The 18707-nt window shown below is 42.4% G+C and overlaps 1 protein-coding gene across 4 annotated transcripts in view; it reads right to left on the reverse strand.

Annotated features, from left to right (window-relative positions):
• LOC117364505 (interleukin-6 receptor subunit beta-like) overlaps nucleotides 1-18707 on the reverse strand; it is a 112350-nt gene that overhangs the window by 1826 nt on the left and 91817 nt on the right. For 3 of the 4 annotated variants that reach the window (XM_033953744.1, XM_033953743.1, XM_033953742.1), the window contains 4 exons: nucleotides 12821-12967; nucleotides 12590-12730; nucleotides 9326-9422; nucleotides 8666-8747 (listed from right to left, as the gene is read on the reverse strand). In XM_033953744.1, coding sequence (XP_033809635.1) covers nucleotides 8666-8747; nucleotides 9326-9422; nucleotides 12590-12730; nucleotides 12821-12967 — 467 coding nt within the window. Of the gene's footprint in view, nucleotides 1-8665; nucleotides 8748-9321; nucleotides 9423-12589; nucleotides 12731-12820; nucleotides 12968-18707 lie in introns of all 4 variants that reach the window. The other variant, XR_004540265.1, reaches the window with a different exon arrangement.

The following is an 18707-nucleotide window of genomic DNA, read 5'->3' on the forward strand; positions in this document are numbered from 1 at the left end:
CATCATAGTACATATATCCCCTTATATTTCATAACAACATATTTCCAATAAATTTACCCTCTTTCCTTTTCTATTCATACCTATATACCATGTTTCTTATATCTATTAATCAGTTGAAATATACCGCTAGCTAACTAAATTATCCTATCCCCCCCACCCCACCCCATTTCTATAAATTATCCCCTAAGGAAAAAGAATAAATCTTAATCATTATAATAATCAATTAATGGCCTCCACACCTCTTGAAACCTTTTAAAATACCCCCTTTGTACTGCAAGAAATCTTTCCATCTTGTACATATGACAAACTGAGTTCCACCAGAAACTACAATTCAGTCTAGAACAGTCTTTCCAATTAGTTGTTATTTGCTGAATTCCCACACCAGTAAGAATCATCAATAATTTATTGTTTGCTGCAGATATTTGGCATTTGGCCCTCATACACATTCCAAAAATCACTGTGTCATAGGATAATGCCACATGACTCTCCATCAATATGTTGACTTGATCCCAGATTGATATCCAAAATGCCTGAATACGTGGACAATAAAATAAAAGATGGTCTAAAGTTCCAACTTCAATTTTACAATGCCAGCATCTATTAGACTTAGAGCAATCTAATTTTTGTAATCTAGTAGGGGTCCAGAATGCTCTATGCAACAAAAAGAACCATGTTTGCCTAATAGATGCTGACATCGTACCTTTAATTCTCCAAGACCAAATACGTGGCCATTGAGATGCATTAATCTGATGCTTAATCTCAATGCTCCAAATATCTCTTAATCCATTTTTAGGCTTCTTATTCAAATAATTAGATATAATTTTATACCACTTTGCGGCCTGATGACCCAGAAAATCTGCCTGGAAACATAAGAATTCTAAGCTGTAATGATCATTTAAAGATTTCCATTCAGGGAACCCCACCTGAATAGCCTGCTTCAATTGCAACCACTTAAAACTTTGTTTTTTATTCAGACCATATTTATGTTGCAATTGTGAAAATTCAAGCATCTTATCATTATCAATTACTTCCGTTAATGATCTTATACCTGCTTTAATCCAATCTTTCCAGACAACCTTAAACCCGCCTATTTGTATCTTGGAGTTTACCCAAATAGTCTGTTGTTTCGATTTTAAAATAGAATCAGTAGTTAATTTGTCTATAAACCTTAATGTTTTCCAAGTATCCATTAATACTCTATTGTCCTTACGTATTCTAGGCACCTTTATACCAAGCAAAAGATCAAGCCTAAGTGGAAAGATAAGTGATCTCTCCACCTTTAACCACTCTGGTAATTGTTCCAAAAGCTCTGGGAGGACCCAATACATACCTTGGCGCATGATATAGGCCTGATGATACCTATAAAAATTGGGAAAATTTACCCCACCCTCCTCAATTGGTCTTTGCAAAGACACTAAAGCCACTCTTGCAATTTTACCCAGCCAAATAAATTTAACCAGAATACTATTTAATTTTTTATAGAAAGACCCCTGAAAAAACACTGGTATCATTCCCAATTGATAGCAAACCACAGGCAAAATCATCATTTTAACAGTTTGAACTCTTCCCCACCAGGACAAATGTAAAGGATTCCATTGCTCACACATCTCTGTTACTTTTTGTAATAAAATTTTTTGATTTATTCTCATTGTCTCTTCGAGTGTTTTATTCAACCAAATACCTAAGTACTTTATTCCATCCTCTTTCCATATAAAAGGGAAAGAATCAAATATACCTTTTGTACAATGCACATTTAAAGGTAAAATCTCTGATTTAGTCCAATTTATTTTGTATCCTGAGAATTTTCCAAATGTATCTATTACCTTCAGTAGACATGGAATTGTTGTTTCCGGATTTCTCAAATGAAGCAAAATATCATCTGCATAAGCGGATACTTTATAATCCACTCCAGCACATGGAATACCCTGTATGTCCTTTGCCTGTCGAATAGCTAATAATAAGGGTTCAAGAACTATATCAAAGAGCAAAGGAGATAATGGACAACCTTGTCTAACTCCCCTCTGCAACTTAAAAGCATCTGAAATATTATTATTTATATATAAGCGAGCAGTTGGGGAGCTATACAGTGTTTGAATCATTTGTATAAATCCGGATCCAATACCAAACCACTCCATAGCTTGATACATGAAATTCCATTCTACACGATCAAAAGCCTTTTCAGCATCTAGTGATACCGAAAAAGCCGGATCATTAATTTGTTTTGTTAAATAATACATCTGAAATGCCAGTCTAGTATTATTAGAAGAGTGTCTCTGAGCAACAAATCCAGTTTGATTCATTCCTATTATATGCGGAAGAGCTTTAGCCAATCTTAATGCTAAAATCTTAGCTAATAATTTACCATCTACATTTATTAAAGATATAGGCCTGTAATTTGACACCAATGTTGGATCTTTATTTGGCTTTGGCAAAACAATAGTTAAAGATTCTGCCATAGTGCCTGATATACAACCTTTATTCAGTTGATCCTGATATAATTTTAATAAATATGGTAATAGGGAAATTTGAAATTCTTTATAAAACTCTACTGTAAATCCATCTCCACCTGGAGCGGTCCCAACTCTAAGGGATTTCAATGCCATTTGTAACTCTTTTAATGATATAGGTTTATCTAAACTTCCTTTTATATGATCAGGAACCTTAGGACCTTCAATTAAACTCAAAAAATCCAACCCATCTTTCTCTTTATTTAAATAAGACTCCGAAGAATACAGTGACTTATAATATTTTAAAAATTGTTTTAATATATTTCCAATTTGAGAATGTGAATTGCCTAACTCATCTTTAATTATGTTTATTTTTTCCTTCCTTTTCTTTGCTTTTAAATAATTTGCCAATAATCTTCCAGCCTTATTTGCACTACCATAATATACCGCTTGTTGAGCAAAAATATCTTTCCTTACTAACCCAGAGGAAATTTCATTATATTCACATTTTTTTTAACAATATTTGAAATGTCTCCTGTTCCCATTTATTAACCAATTTTAATTCCAAATTTTTAATTTCTTTTTCCAAATTTACATATTGCTTTCTTAGCTGTTTCTTTTTATATGCAGAATATGATATAATTTGTCCTCTCATAGTTGCTTTGAAAGCATCCCATAAAATTCCAATCGACATTTCCTCTAAATCATTAAGTAAAAAATATTCATTAATTTTAGTCTGAAATTCTGTGCAAAATTTAGAATCAGCAAGCAATGCATTATCAAACCTCCATACCGGTTTAGAATTATCTTGATCTACTAAATTAATTTCTATCCACACACCACCATGATCAGATATTATTATTGGTTCTATGTCAGCTTTTACAACTTTCTGTACTATCTGATCTGAAACAAAAATATAATCAATTCTTGAAAATGATTGATGAACATGTGAACAAAATGTAAATTCCCGATCATTAAAATGAAGAATACGCCATATATCTTTTAAATTACATGATTGTATCAAATTATCTAACCCCATTGATTTCATAATTCTACTTGGTTTTTTATCCATTATTGGATCTATAACAGCATTGAAGTCCCCAGCCACCACTAAATTAGTAGTAGCCAGTGGTAAAATTAATTGTTGTAGAGACTTAAAGAATTCACTTTGATTCGAATTAGGGGCATATACATTTAACAACGCCATTGTATTATTGCCCATGCTCATGTCAACAAGTACCCACCTTCCTAGAGGATCTGCCTTAATCATATTAAACGTTGCTGGACATTTTTTATTTATCAATATTGCTACTCCTGCCTTCTTTTTTATCGCTGGTGCAAATAAACATTGTTTTATCCAATTATCTGACAGCTTCATAGACTCTATCCCAGACAAATGTGTCTCCTGCAGAAAACATATATCTATATTCTGTTGTTTGATATATGACATTACCTTTTTCCTTTTTACTGGGTGATTCAGGCCATTAACATTTAAAGAAAATATTTTGAAAGTCATTACACAAATAAAAATTTAATATATAAGAATCTCCACTTCAATATCATATTATACTCCTTTTCCTTATATCCATACTGTAAATTATCTCGGTCCCCTTCCCCCCAACACCTCCCTATCTCTCTATCAACATATTTCCCCCAATTCACAAAATCTTTAATAAATACTATACCAACATCTCTTCCTCCCATTCCCCTCCCTACTCCCTCCCTTCCCCCCCCAATTAATAATGCAAACTTGGAAACGCTCATATATAATCAGGTGACAAAAAGCTCCCTTCAGGCTCTGCCATATACATCATTTATCACTCCTAATAAGCTACATTATATAATATAATATCTTTCAAATAATCTACTAAGTTCAAATTTCCTTTTTTTTTTTTTTTTTTTTTTCTTTCTTCCCCTCCTTCCCCTTTTTTTTTTTTTTTTTTTTTCCCCCCTTATTCCACCTTTTTTCCTCCATTCCCTTTTCTTCTTCCACCCTCACTCCCCTCCCCACTTATCCTTAAATTATAAAACATCTATAAATTCAGAATCTTTCCCTCACATGCCCAACAAACTCATTTTCTTATACCAATATCTTTTAATATTAAATTGAATTTACTACAAATAAATAAATCAATATTATTGTATTCCTGTGAAAACAATTACATATTAATAAATTATTCAATTTTCTAATTGCATACCCCCTTTAATTAATCTAAAATCACCTTCTTAACCTTAAACATTAAAGTGATATTAAAATATATCATTATATATCATAAATAAACAATTTCATCAATCTTCCGCTTTGTGTAGAAAAACTCTCCAAGCATATTCAGCTTCTCCCCATCTCTTCAATTCTTCATGTCTTTATATCAGCTGCTTGTTTTAACTAATTCATCACTATTATGCATCCATTTTTATCGTTCATTCCTTTTTTTTTTTTTCATAAAATCCCTAAACAGTTTCAGTTCCTTTAATATATTATAGTCATATAAAAGTCTGAATAAATCCAACCACACTTTCCAGTTTCATTATATTTAAATTGTCATCTATGTTTCTACAGAGTCATTCATACACTGAAGAGTCAATCCAAAAGAAATCTGATGTTCTTTGCTTTACAGTCAATTCATAGTGAAATTATTCTTAAATCCTGTTCAGATACTGCTTTATCCTTTACATCTCATACTTTCCTTGATCTTTCTTTCACTTCTTTCAAGTCACTTCTTCTTCCAAACAACTTGCATTTTTTTTTATAATAAGTTTATATTCTCTTTAAAATTTAGGATTTATCTGCAATCAGGCTTCTGTCTCCTTCATATTTCCAAATTCTTTTCCTTTTTTAGCGCAGTTCAAGTAATCATCCAATACAATTCTTTTTCTGTTTAAACCACCTCTTTTCCTGTAAAGTGTCCTATGCACTTAAGGAAATCTCCATCATCTACCGCCCTTTCCTTAATCTTTGAAATCATGAGTGTTTCCATTAATATAAAGTGCTCTTTGACCTCAGCTAGACTATATTCAATTCTAAAGTGTCAAGAATGTTATAAAGCTGACATCAATATATTCCAGCACTTCAAAAAGAGTCTATAGCAGGATCCTATAAATTGCTGTTTATTGCCTGGAACATCAATATCAGATAAAGGGCTGGAAATGTTACTTAAAACTGCCTTAACTTCTGTAGGGAGCCTAATTTCAACAATTAGAGCCAGTCATTCTTAGTTTATATTTAACTTTTAATATCCACCTCAATCAGAGACATCAGAATGTTCATTCACATTAATATCCCTGAGATTCATAGCATGTGGAATGATGTCATCATAGAATCCTTGCATCCACATCCTTCCATTCAGTTCTATCAGCAATTCAAATCTGTTCCATTTTTAACTGTAACTCCCAAAGTCCAATTCTCCATAAAATATTCTATATCAGAAACCAATCAAAACAAATAAAAAATCAAATGAAGAGAGGAAAAAAAAAAAAAAAAAAAAAAAAAAATCTCAGAATCAAAGTATTTCTTACTCCAATCCTTCTGTTAAATTCTAGTCTCAGTTTATGTATTCATAGGCTGTTCACATTGCTCTAAGAATTCTTTTAATTTCAAAGGATCATCAAAGTTTGAAGTTTTATTTGCAAAAGTGACCCTCATAATAGCTGGGTACATTAAACCGTACCTTGCTCCAATCGCTCTAAGCTGTGGTCTCAATTCAAGCAATTTTTTCCTTTTTTGAGCTGTTGCTTTTGCAAAATCTGGCACTATATATATTTTAGAATCCTGGCACTTCAAGGTCTTATTTTCTTTTGCCAGTCTTATAATTTCCTCCACATGCTGATAACGGAGCAGCTTACAAATTAAAGGACGCGGACCCTTTTGATTATCATATCTTTTAGTCGGGACCCTGTGCGCCCTCTCTATTTCCAGAGGAAATTTAACTGTCAGAGGTAGAATTTTTGGTAAAAATTGCTCAAGAAAGGCAATAGGATTATTTTTTTCTACCCCTTCCGGGATCCCAATCAGCCTTAAATTATTTCTTCTTTCGCGATTAGAAACATCCTCAAGATCCCTCTTTAATATTTCTATTTCTTTACAGTCTCTCTTGCAATGAGCTATTTCTTTTTCTGTTTTTTCCACTCTCTTATCTAATTGCTCCACTTTAACATCCACCACCTTCAAACTTAATTTAAGCCCTGCCAGCTCTTCTTTAACTTCCTGTATATTCTTTGCATTTTGTAAAACTATTTCCTTTATCTGCCGCAGTTCCTTAACAATGTCAATATCTTCTGCCTCATCCGTTGGCAATGGAACTTTAGAGGGGGCTATCGGCTCTATTTTTGATCTTTTATTACTTCCTCCTACTGAGTTAGCTTTTGTCAGCTTACCCGATGCCATTATGCTGTTGATCCTCGTCTTTTTAATGAATTTCAACTGTTTTTCTGTAGCTATATTTTATTTATTTGAGCCTTTTTCACAGAGCAGTTCAGTCACCCGACCATTCTCCTTCGTCTCCAAGCCACGCCCCTCACCTTGAACTTCTGTTGAAAAGGTGTGAGCTAAATCCACCTAAAATTAAAAGGGTCTGTATTCAAAGCAACTCTTGCCTGGTTAAATCACTTGGGGTTAGAGAATGACATGGGGACAGAATCTGTCCATGGAGAAACCATTCCTGTGTCATTCTTTAAGGAGAGAGGGAAGAGTCAGAGTAAGAATGGGCACAGTGTAGAGGTTAGAATTTCAGCCTCAGCACCCTGAGGTTGTGGGTTCAAACCCCACATTGCTCTCTGTGACCTTGGGCAAGTCACTTTATCCTCCACTGCCCCAGATACATTAGATAGATTGAAAGCCCAGTGGGACAGATAGGGAAAATGCTTGAAGTACCTGTACATAAACTACTTTGAGTGTGGTTGTATACAAGTCCCAATCCCTTTCCCTGAGGTTGAGATAGACACTAAAGGATGGTTATCTGCAGGGAGAGGGACAAAATTTGTCCCCATGTCATTCTCTACATTGGGGCTAACTGGTCATGTTCGGTGGCTCTTAATTGGTTGGTGCTGCTGAAAATATCCATTAGCACCCAGTTCAAAACTGACTAGTTTGGGGGCATTCCTGGGGTGGCATCAGCACCTGGTCTATTAAGTGCCAATATTCAGTATAAACAGGGCTGCATTAGAGTCGGTCCTATCTTTATGCTGTTCGCGATAGCTGCTTAAGTGCCGAATATTGTGGTTAACTGGCTAAGGTTTTGCTGGCTCCATAAACCCAGAAATTCAGTGCTGGAGCTGGGATATTGTCCCAACACTGAATTTCCAGGTATAATGCCAGTGGCAGTCAGTCAAACTCTTGAGCGCCATCAAATAACCATAATCTCTACATTTGGACTAGATGCTAAGGAGCTCTTTTGCTAAAGTTTGATCTACAGTAATAGAAGGGTGTCTAGAGCTGCTGCCTCAGCATCCTGAGGCTGCAAGTTCAATTCCCACTGCAGATCCCTGCAACCCTGGGCAAGCCATCCCACACCCCATTGCCCCAGGTACAAAATCAGCATGTGTCTAAAATATGTAAACCAAGTCCTATCCCCCTTACCCCTTACATAGGGTTACCAGATGCTTAAATCTAGACATGTGGCCCCGCCCCCAGCCCAACCCAGTCCCACCCTAGTCCTGCCCCATTCCTCACATGTCAAGCTCTGTTCTGCCCCAGCCCCAGCCCCACCCCCAACCCTCTTCTCTTCGAGCTTGGAGCTGTTGCTCATGCCAGCATTGGCTCTTCCTCTGACATCACATCCTGGACCCGCGCCTAGGAAATGATGTCAGAGGAAGAGCAGACGCTGGCGCGAACAGGTTGGGAGTTGCTGTTTGTGCCGGGAACATTATAGAGGTACGGGGAAAGGGTAGGGTTGCGCGTGCGCATGGCAGGAGGGCAGGGGGAAGGAGCAGATGGGGATGGGGACGGAGAAGAGGACGGGGAAGGGTGCCACCTCCCCGAGGGCCTCACCCTCGCTAAGCCACTGGGCCTAATTTATAACAGTTGGCCTTAGAAATGTCTGTGTTTGCTTAATTGATGAAGTGCTCAGGTTTCTATCTAATGAGCTTTGAGATCTACCATTTCCCATTAAACTAATATTTATAGTCCTGTTCACTCACCGCCAAGTACTGCAGGTCCTACATGTTGCTATCACACCAGTACACAATAAAGAGAGATTTGATATGAGAACTGTGGTACTTACCATCCACATTCGCTTTGGTTTCCAGCTGCCCAGATTAGTGTTTGCAGGGTCAGGGACTTGTGGCCATAGAAACGCCTTTATTCTTCAAAAAAATAGACAAGAAAAGGCAATGTCACACCACTGCAGAAGTCAAACTCTTTATGTTTTCCGCTGATCTCACTGATGTCCCTTTGGACCTAATCTAAGCCAAAATACATAGTCTTGCGGCCTACTGAGTATTTTATGTGTTTGGAAGTCTCTCTGTGGTCAGTACACTTGGCCACAGACACAAAGACCAGCGCAGACTTTCAGCCCCACAGAACAGCATTGGCTGATGAGAAGATCCCACAGACTGGGATGTTAAATATTTGTTAGCACTATAGAAAGCATTCCATCTGTACAGCTGCTTTGTTGGTTCTGGAGTTACATGTGAGAAAGTTAAAATGCCTTTTGAATATTTTCAGAGGGTGATTTTGTATGGTTAGTGGGAATGCTGACAGGACAGCGGGAAGTGACACACAGCAGGAGAAAACACCAAACCACAGCATGGAGGTTCCCAGAGCATTTTTCTCAAATGTTCTAGTTAAACTGTATAAAAAAACTGAATTGGGAATTCCCTTTTCCTACCTAGAGAGACATTTGTAAGCTGAGAAGCAAAATGAACAAGACGGTACAACCTACAGCTGGTGTTTGTAGATGCAAGTTAAAACTGCAAAGATCAGCACCAATGCCAGTCCAATAAAGAGAGAGGACACCAAAAGTTCCACTTCTTCATCATCTAGGAAAAAAAAAAAAAAAGAGGTCATGGTTCTGGGGTTCTCAGAGGATCTCTGCTATAACAGTGTCTGCTGTACTCAAAGCAAAGACCTGTAAAAGCTGCAGATGCTTGGATTCTTTCAAGGCAATCTCCCCTCTTTCTGTAACCTGCAGAAGACTGGGTTCTAATCATATCTCTGCCTCTTCCTAATGGGTTGTTTTTTAAAAAAAATGTATTTATTGAGTTTAGAAATAATATACAAGGTAACTCTTGTGAAAGAAATACAGATAGAAAAATCAAAATGAGGTATATTTAAACATAGATAACAAAAAGAAATATCTTCCTTAGACCACAATAGAGCCCTCCAGGGAAAGGAATCAGAAAATGATGAAGAGAACCCTCTAAAGCAAACATACAGGTATTGGCTTCACAGAAAATTCCATCCTTTTACATTACTGTGTTGTAAACACTAAACTCCCTGTCGACAATTTCTTTATATGTATAAAGGCACGTAGTTGTTCAGGTGAAAACCCCCCCCCCCACATAGTTTGTCACCAAATACTTTATAATACACTTAAAGAGGTAAGCCAAAAGAAAATTTCCACCCAGCTTTACCACTTCAACTCTCATAGCAAGAAATAATTTCCTGCGCTCTTGCGTCTGTCTGGTAACGTCTGGGTAGATCCAAACTTTTTCCCCCAAGAATAGAATTTGAGGATTACGGAAATATTGCCTAAGCAAAGCAGACATGTCCTGCTCAAAAATAAAGGAAACAATTAACATGGTGCGCTCTGAGGTCTCTGTTATTGAAGTCTCAAGAAAATCTGTGAGATTCAAAACAGCTTCTGATGGATTCTGGACACCTTCATCCGGTGTGGTTCCCATGTCCTTTTTTATAAGAGGAATATATTAAATATGATTGACTGGTGGAATACAGTCAGCGGAATAGCTCTTCCTAATGTTTTGCATGTCATGACTTCACAATATATATATATATACTAGTCATTAAGCCCGTTACATTAACGGGTGCTAGAATACATGTCTGTCTGTCTCCCTTCCGCTGACTCTCTTTCTCTCTCCATGGCCCCCTTTCTCTGTCTGTCTTTCTGTTCCTCTCCCTGCCCCTGTGTCTTTCTTTCTTTCTGTCTCCCTCCCTCCCGCTGTCTGTCTGTCATTTTCCCCCATTTTCCTGTGCAGCAGCATTTCCATCCCACTTACCTATGCAGCAGCAACAGCATTTCCCTCCTATCCCCCCCTTTCTTGTGCAGAAGCAGCAGCGGTATTTCCCTTCCCCTCCAAGTCCCTGTAGAGCAGTAGCAGCATTTTCCCCCACCCCCCTTTCCCTTCTCTTACCACGATCTGGCCTGCTCCGTTTGGCCCCTCCCCCTTCTTTTAGTGCCGTTGCTCTGCTCGATCTGGCCTGCTCCTGACCCTCCCACCGCCGACAAACCTCTGGGCGAAGGTGAACGCCAGTCCCAAGTCTGGGCGATCCTCCCAAACTTGACCTCCCTTACCCGGGTTGCGTTAGCCAGTGCTAATGTGTGCAAGCGGCTGTAGCACCGGCTTCTCCACCCGGACCCTGAGCACGCGCCGCGCTCCGCCCCTTAGCTACCCGGAAGTACCGGGCTTCACTCGCCTGCTCCCAGTGGGCCAAGAGAGAGGGGGGAGTGGCTGCCGTGGTGATCTGGCCGACTCCCTGGTGACAGGAGCCGCGGCGGCACCTTTAAAGTGAAAAAATAACTGTGGCAAGGGAGCCGGCCAACTGGCAGTTCAAGTTGGAGCTTTGGTCTGACCTGCTCCCTGCCCGCCTTGCCATATTGTATTTTTTTATTTGAAAGACGCGGCGGTGGCTCCTCTCATGATCCCCACCTGCGTCGGAAGTCTGACCCAGGCGGGGATCGTGAGAGGAGCCACCGCCGCTTCTTTCAACTAAAAAATACAATACGGCAGGGAGCAGGCCAGACTGAAGCTCCAACTTGAACTGCCAGTTGGTCGGCTCCCTTGCCACAGTTATTTTTTCACTTTAAAGGTGCCGCCGCGGCTCCTGTCACCAGGGAGTCGGCCAGATCACCACGGCAGCCACTCCCCCCTCTCTCTTGGCCCACTGGGAGCAGGCGAGTTCAGGTGAAAGGAAGAACTACATACCTGTTTAGCTCGTGGTTTTAAAGTTAGGCGGCCAGGCCAGGTCTTCAAAGCAGCTGCAGCCGCGGGTTTAAAGTTAGGCGGTCAGGTATTCAGAGCGGCAGGGGGAGGCAACCTTTTATTCAATGTCTGCCGGGTAAAGCGCCGTGCCGAGTAGAGGAAGCAAACGCCGTGGCAGGAGAGCAGGGAGTGAGTTTTTCCTATGCGGTTGTTTGGGGGGGGGGGGGGGTTGTGAACAGGAAGTCGAGCAGAGGCGGGAGTGAGCTGTTCAGCTTCCCCTATCTTGGCAAACCGCTCTGGCGAAAATGTAGTGAAGTGCCGCGTGGGGCCGTAGAAAGAGCGGGGCATGCTGCAGTCTTGGCGGCCACGGACATACGGATTACGGAAGCACGCTGATAAGACTGCGCATGCGCCGCTTACGGTTTTATTATATAGATATATATATATATAGGACTTTCATTCCTCCCCTCCCCCCCCACAAGGCACATTAAGGTTATGTGAGATGCCACAAGAAAAATCAGCAAGCAGGTATCAAAAGCTTCATGTAACCCTGCTGGTGTTCTACCAGCCATTCAGAAATAAGTTTGCTCTATCTGGAAAGTTCTAGCTGCTTAAGTCACCTTGAGGTAGGATTGCCAGATTTTCCAATCGGAAAATCTGGACCTCCTAAACCTGCCTCCAGTTCCGCCCATCTCCACCCTGTAATGCCCTAGGTTTTCAGGATTTCCCCAATGAATATGCATGAGATCTATTTGCATGCACTGCTTTCAATGCATATTCATTGGGGAAATCCTGAAAACCCGACTGGAATACGGCTCTCGAGGACCGGAGTTCCCTACTCCTGCCCTAGCCCCACCTCCAGTCCCGCCCTAACCCCTTCCTCCATGCCCGATATGATTTGAGGAGGCTTTTCAAAACCCAGACAAAGTGTCGGGTTTTGAAAAGCTGTCTGGACCCCTGGACATGTCCTTAAAAAGGAGGTCATGTTCGGGGAAATCCAGACATCTGGTAACCCTACCTTGAAGTCATGTTCAATCTCCTCTTACCAAAGACTTTGGTTGTGATGGTCAAGACAGAACTGTTGCTTCTCCCTCCATCAGTGGAGACCATTATATGGATTTGAAGGAGAGAGCCGGAGGATAAGTTGGAGATGGTATAGTGATGGATGGAGCTGTTCAGGACTATAGCTGTTAAAAGACAGAGATGTAGAATACAAGTAGTGAAAATACCCAGAGATTTCCCTTCACCTGCCCCAAGCTAAACAACTTATGGCTTACACTGCAACTCGCCTCCTGGCTCGCCGTAGAAGAGGCTGTAGTTCCGCACAATGCCGCGGCGCTCTCTAACGGGAATGTCTTCCCAGTTCAGTGCCACTTGGGATTTCCAGATCTGAGTGGGATATAAAACGGGAGAACGCAGAGGGTCTGCAGACAAAAAAAAAGGCTTCTTCAGTTTCTCTCTCATATTTTCTACATTGGTTTTAAAACAGCCAGAGTGAAGGTGAAAGATTACAAATTGTCTGTTCTAGATAGAGAACTAGCGGAAGAGCTGCAGCCTCAGCACCCGGAGGTTATGGGATCAAATCCCAGTGCTGCTCCTTACGACCCTGGGAAAGTCACTTAATCCTCCATTGACCCAGGTACAAAATAAGTACCTGTATATATGTAAACTGCTTTGATACGTAATCACAAAAAGTCAGTATACAATTCCCATTCCCATATGTGGTCACATACACTTGTAAGAACATAAGAACATAAGCAGTGCCTCTGCTGGGTCAGACCAGGGGTCCATCATGCCCAGCAGTCCGCTCACGCGGCGGACCATCAGGTCCAGGACCTGTATAGTAACCCTCTATCTATACCCTTCTATCCCCTTTTCCTTCAGGAAATTGTCCAATCCCTTCTTGAACTCCAATACCATACCCTGTCCTATCACGCCATTTGGAAGCGCATTCCAGGCGTCCACCACCCGCATTGGTTCTGAATCTGTCCCCTTTTAATTTTTCCGAATGCCTTCTCGTTCTTGTAGTTTTCGAAAGCTTGAAGAATCTGTCCCTCCCCACTTTCTCTATGCCCTTTATGATTTTGTAACTCTTTATCATATCCCCTCTAAGTCTCCGCTTCTCTAGGGAAAAGAACCCGTTTCTCCAATCTTCCAGCATATGAAAGGTTTTCCATACCTTTTATCAAACGTGTTGCTCTCTTCTGAACCCCCTCGAGTATAGCCATATCCTTCTTTAGGTACGGCGACCAATATTGGACGCAGTACTCCAGATGCGGACGCACCATCGCCTGATACAATGGGAGGATAACTTCTTTCATTCTGGTTGTAATACCCTTCTTGATTATACCTAGAATTCTATTTGCTTTCTTAGTGGCCGCTGCGCACTGTGCCGACGGCTTCATGGTCTTGTCCACTATTACCCCCAAGTCCCTTTCTTGGGTACTCTCACTCAGTAATAGCCCTCTCATCGTGTAGCTGTACCTCGGGTTTCTGTTTCCTACGTGCAAGACTTTACATTTCTCTACATTAAACTTCATCTGCCATCTCGACGCCCACTCCCCTAGCTTGTTCAGGTCCCTTTGTAAACCCTCGCAGTCCTCTATAGTCCTAGCCCCATTAAATAGTTTGGTGTCATCTGCAAATTTTATTACTTTGCACTTCATCCCAGTTTCTAGATCATTTATAAATATGTTGAACAGCAGCAGTCCAAGCACCGACCCCTGTGGAACTCCACTCGTGACCCTCCTCCAGTCCGAGTAGTGGCCCTTCACTCCTACCCTCTGTTTCCTACCCGCCAACCAATTTCCGATCCATCTATGTATGTCTCCTTCCACCCCATGGTACTTCAGTTTCCAAAGTAGGCGTTCATGGGGTACCTTGTCAAAGGCTTTTTGGAAGTCTAAATATACAATGTCTATGGGGTCCCCTTTGTCCATCCGTTTGTTAATTTCTTCGAAGAAGTGCATAAGTTCGTCAGACACGATCTTCCCTTACAGAAGTCATGTTGGCTTGTTATCATAAGTTTACTCCTTTCTACATGACCTGTTAGAAAAAGTTTGATTGTGTACAGTGCTTGCATTGATGTGGTATGCATTTTCCTGATAGGTATATCCAGGGGCAAAATTTGGACAGAGCATGGGCAGAATTCTCAAATACATGCCTAAATTATAAAATATGCTAATTTATACATGTAAAATAATCCAAGTGCAGCCATTTTCACCAGCTCTTAGACAGGTGTAAACTAGAGAGCTGCACGGAAACGGGATGACGGGAATCCCACGGGACCCGCGGGGATCCCGCGGGTTCTCCCTTTGGGTCACGGGGATCCTGTGGGGACGCCCCCTAGGATCACGGGGATCCCGTGGGGACGCCCCCTAGGGTCGTGGGGATCCCGTGGGGACGCCTCCGAGGGTCGCGGGGTTCCTGCGGGGTTGGATGCTCGTCTTCTCCCTACCTGCCCTGCCGCAGCACACAGCTGATCGGAACGGAAGTCTTCCATGATGTCAGCACTGACGTCGGAGGGAGGGCTTAAGCAAAGCCCTCCCTCCCTCCGACGTCAGCGCTGACATCGGAAAGACTTCTGTGCACAGCCGGCCAGGTCCCCTTACCTTTGTGGCGCTTCCTCCGACCGACCGACAACAGGCCCGGTCCGACAAACCTCCCTGCTCTGTAGCCGTGAATCTAAATTACTTTCTTACAGCAGCTTCAATACTCCAGCTGCTGTAAGAAGGTAATTTAGATTCGCGGCTACAGGGCAGGGAGGTTTGTCGGACCGGGCCTGTTCTGTTGTCGGGCGGGCGGGGTAGCACCACGAAGGTAAGGGGCAGGGAGAGAGAAAGGGAGGAAAGGTGGAGTGGAGAGGAAAAGACGGGTAAGGTAAAACTGAGGGGGGAGAAGGACGCAGAAAGAACATGGGGAAGACAGAGGGGGGAGAAGGACGCTGAAAGCACATGGGGAAGACAAAGGGGTGGAGAAGGATGCTGAAAGGACATGGGGAAGACGGAGGGGGAGAAGGACGCTGAAAGGACATGGGGAAGATGGAGGGGGAGAAGGACGCTGAAAGGACATGGGGAAGACGGGGGGGAAAAGGATGCTGAAAGGACATGGGGAAGACAGAGGGGGAGAAGGACACTGAAAGCACATGGGGAAGACAGAGGAGGGAGAAGGACACTGAAAGTACATGGGGAAGGCAGAGGGGGGAGAAGGACGCTAACAGGACATGGGGAAGATGGGGGGGGAGAAGGACGCTGAAAGAAAATGGGGAAGAGAGAGTGGAGCGAAGACACTGGCAGGGAAGAAGACAGAGATGCCAGACTATGGGGGGAGCGGAGGGAAGAAGATGGGTGCCAGACCAATTTGGAAGGGGGGAGAAAGGGAAAGGCACAGTAACAGAGCAAATGGAAGAACATAAGAATTTGCCTCCGCTGGGTCAGACTAGAGGTCCATCCTGCCCAGCGGTCCGCTCCCGTGGCGGTCCCTCAGGCCTATTACCTGTGCAGTGGTCCCTGACTATTCCTATAACCTAGCTCAACTCCTATCTGTACCCCTTAATCCCCTTATCCTCTAGGAACCTATCTAAACCTTCTCTGAAGCCCTGTAACTTGGTCTGGCCTCTCATGGCCTCCGGAAGCGCGTTCCATGTGTCCACCACCCTCTGGGTAAAAAAGAACTACCTAGCGTTTGTTCTAAAACTACCCCCTTTTAATTTCTCCGAGTGCCCTCTTGTACTTGTGTTTCCCCACATTGTGAAGAATCTGCCCCTGTCTATCTTTTCTATGCCCTTCAGGATTTTGAAGGTTTCTATCATGTCTCCTCTAAGACGCAGAGAGAAGAGCGATAGTGGATGGAAGGAATTGAATGAGAACATGAGGAAAGCAGAAACCAGGCAACAAAGGTAGGAAAAAAATTCTATTTCTTTTTTTTTTTTTTGCTTTAGGATAAAGTAGTATATTAGTTGTGTTGATAAAAATTTATAAACATTAGAGGCTCTGGTAGAAACCCGTTTACAAAGTATGTATTCTTCCCAATTAATATTTCCAAATTAATAGTGTCTTTTTGCTTATTTGTAAATGGGTTTCTACCAGAGCCTTTCATTCAGTAGCATAATTAAATTAAATAACAATTTCTGTAGTTTATAGGGTGGGTGGGGACGGAGGAAATTCCTTGCGGGGATGGGTGGGGACGGAAGGATTCCTCACGGGGATGGGTGGGGATGGGTGGGATTCCTCATGGAGACGGGTGGGATTTCTGTCCCTGCGCAACTCTCTAGTGTAAACATCTGCATCTACAAATTCTGCTAATGTTTTATAAAGTCATAGGCCCTGCCTTATAAAATCCCCCTTAGAAAGACATAAAACCATAAGAATAGCCCTACTGGGTCAGACCAATGGTCCATCTAGCCCAGGATCCTGTTTCTCACAATGGCTAATCCAGGTCACAAGTACCTGGCAGAAACCCAAATACTAGTAACATTCTATGTGTCTGATCCCAGGGCAAGTGTGGCTTCTTCCATGTCTGTCTCAATAGCAGACTCTGGACTTTTCCTCCAGGAACTTGTCCAAACCTCTTTTTTAAAACTCAGCTACGCTAACCGCTACTTCCTCTGGCAACAAGTGCCAGAGTTCCTCTTATTTGTTTTAAAGGTATTTCCATGTAAGTTCATTGAGTGCCTTCTAGTCTTTGTTTTCTTCTTCTCAGTGGGTACAATTGTTGGTGTTCCCTTTGGTATTTATGTTTTGGTTGGGTTTGTGAGTGTTAATTCGTGCTATTTTCAGTGTCAGAATCCACAAACTTACTCCTACTTATTAATTTGAACATAACAAAGGAGAAATTAGGTTCTTACCTGCTAATTTACTTTCTTTTAGCTTCTCCAGACCAGTAGAGGTTAACTTTACGAGTGGGTATATATCTGATCATGACCAGCAGGTGGAGACTGAAAACAAAACTTTGGGACAGTATATCCTAGCCCCTCCTCTCTATTTCCCTCAGTCTGCCGAATAGCCAAGCAGAACCAAGAACTGGAAAAAAACAGAGAGAAAAAACAATACTCCGAAAGGAGTAACAAATAACATACCCAAAATGCTGTTGGAAAATGCAGAGGAGAAATTCCCGAAGGAAGAATGTCCCCACAGCTCGCCAGCTAAGCCAGCCGAGCCACAGCCGCTGTTCTTCAATTCTCCCCGGCCCTAGAAAAATACTAGAACCCGCAGCAAAAACCAAAAACTGCCCGCGCAACAGCCCCAACAACAACAGACAGGGTGGGGACCTCTACTGGTCTGGAGAAGCTAAAAGAAAGTAAATTAGCAGGTAAGAACCTAATTTCTCCTTCTTTAGCACTCTCCAGACCAGTAGAGGTTAACTTTACGAGTGGGACGTACCAAAGCAGTCCCTCTTACGGGCGGGACCCCCGAAGGGCCGATACCAGAACACGCTCACCGAACACCGCGTCCCGACGCGCCTGAACATCTACCCGATAATGTCGAACAAAGGAATGCAAGGAGGACCAAACCGCAGCCGTACAAATATCCACTGGAGGCACGAGCGACGACTCAGCCCAAGAAGCCGCCTGACCCCGAGTGGAATGAGCCTTGAGAAACTCCGGAACAGGCTTCTGTTTCAGAAGATATGCGGAAGCAATCGCCTCCTTGATCCAGCGCGCAATAATAGCCTTAGAAGCGCCAGCCCCCCGACGAGGACCCGCCAGAAGGACAAAGAGATGATCGGATTTCCGGAATTCCCGAGTCCGCTGCACAGAAGAGCGGAGAACCCGACCGACATCCAACTTGCGCAGCTGCCGTTGCTCAGACGAGCCCTCCTGATTTCCCAAGACCGGGAGGACCACCGATTGATTGACATGAAAAGAAGACACTACTTTCGGCAGAAAGTAAGGAACAGGCCGCAAGACGACCCGCTCCCTAGAAAACTCCAAGAAGGGAGCCCTACAAGAGAACGCCTGCAGCTCAGAAACACGCCTAGCAGACGTAATGGCCACCAAAAAGACCGCCTTCAAAGTAAGGTCCTTCAAAGAACAGCCATCCAAAGGCTCAAAAGGCGGACGCACCATAACCGAGAGAACCAGATTGAGATCCCAAGAGGGAACCGAGGGCCGAATGGGAGGCCGAAGCAACTTGGCCACCCGCAAAAACCGAATCACATCAGGAA

This window comes from Geotrypetes seraphini, chromosome 8, assembly GCF_902459505.1.
Source record: "Geotrypetes seraphini chromosome 8, aGeoSer1.1, whole genome shotgun sequence".
Classification (NCBI taxonomy): Eukaryota; Metazoa; Chordata; class Amphibia; order Gymnophiona; family Dermophiidae; genus Geotrypetes; species Geotrypetes seraphini.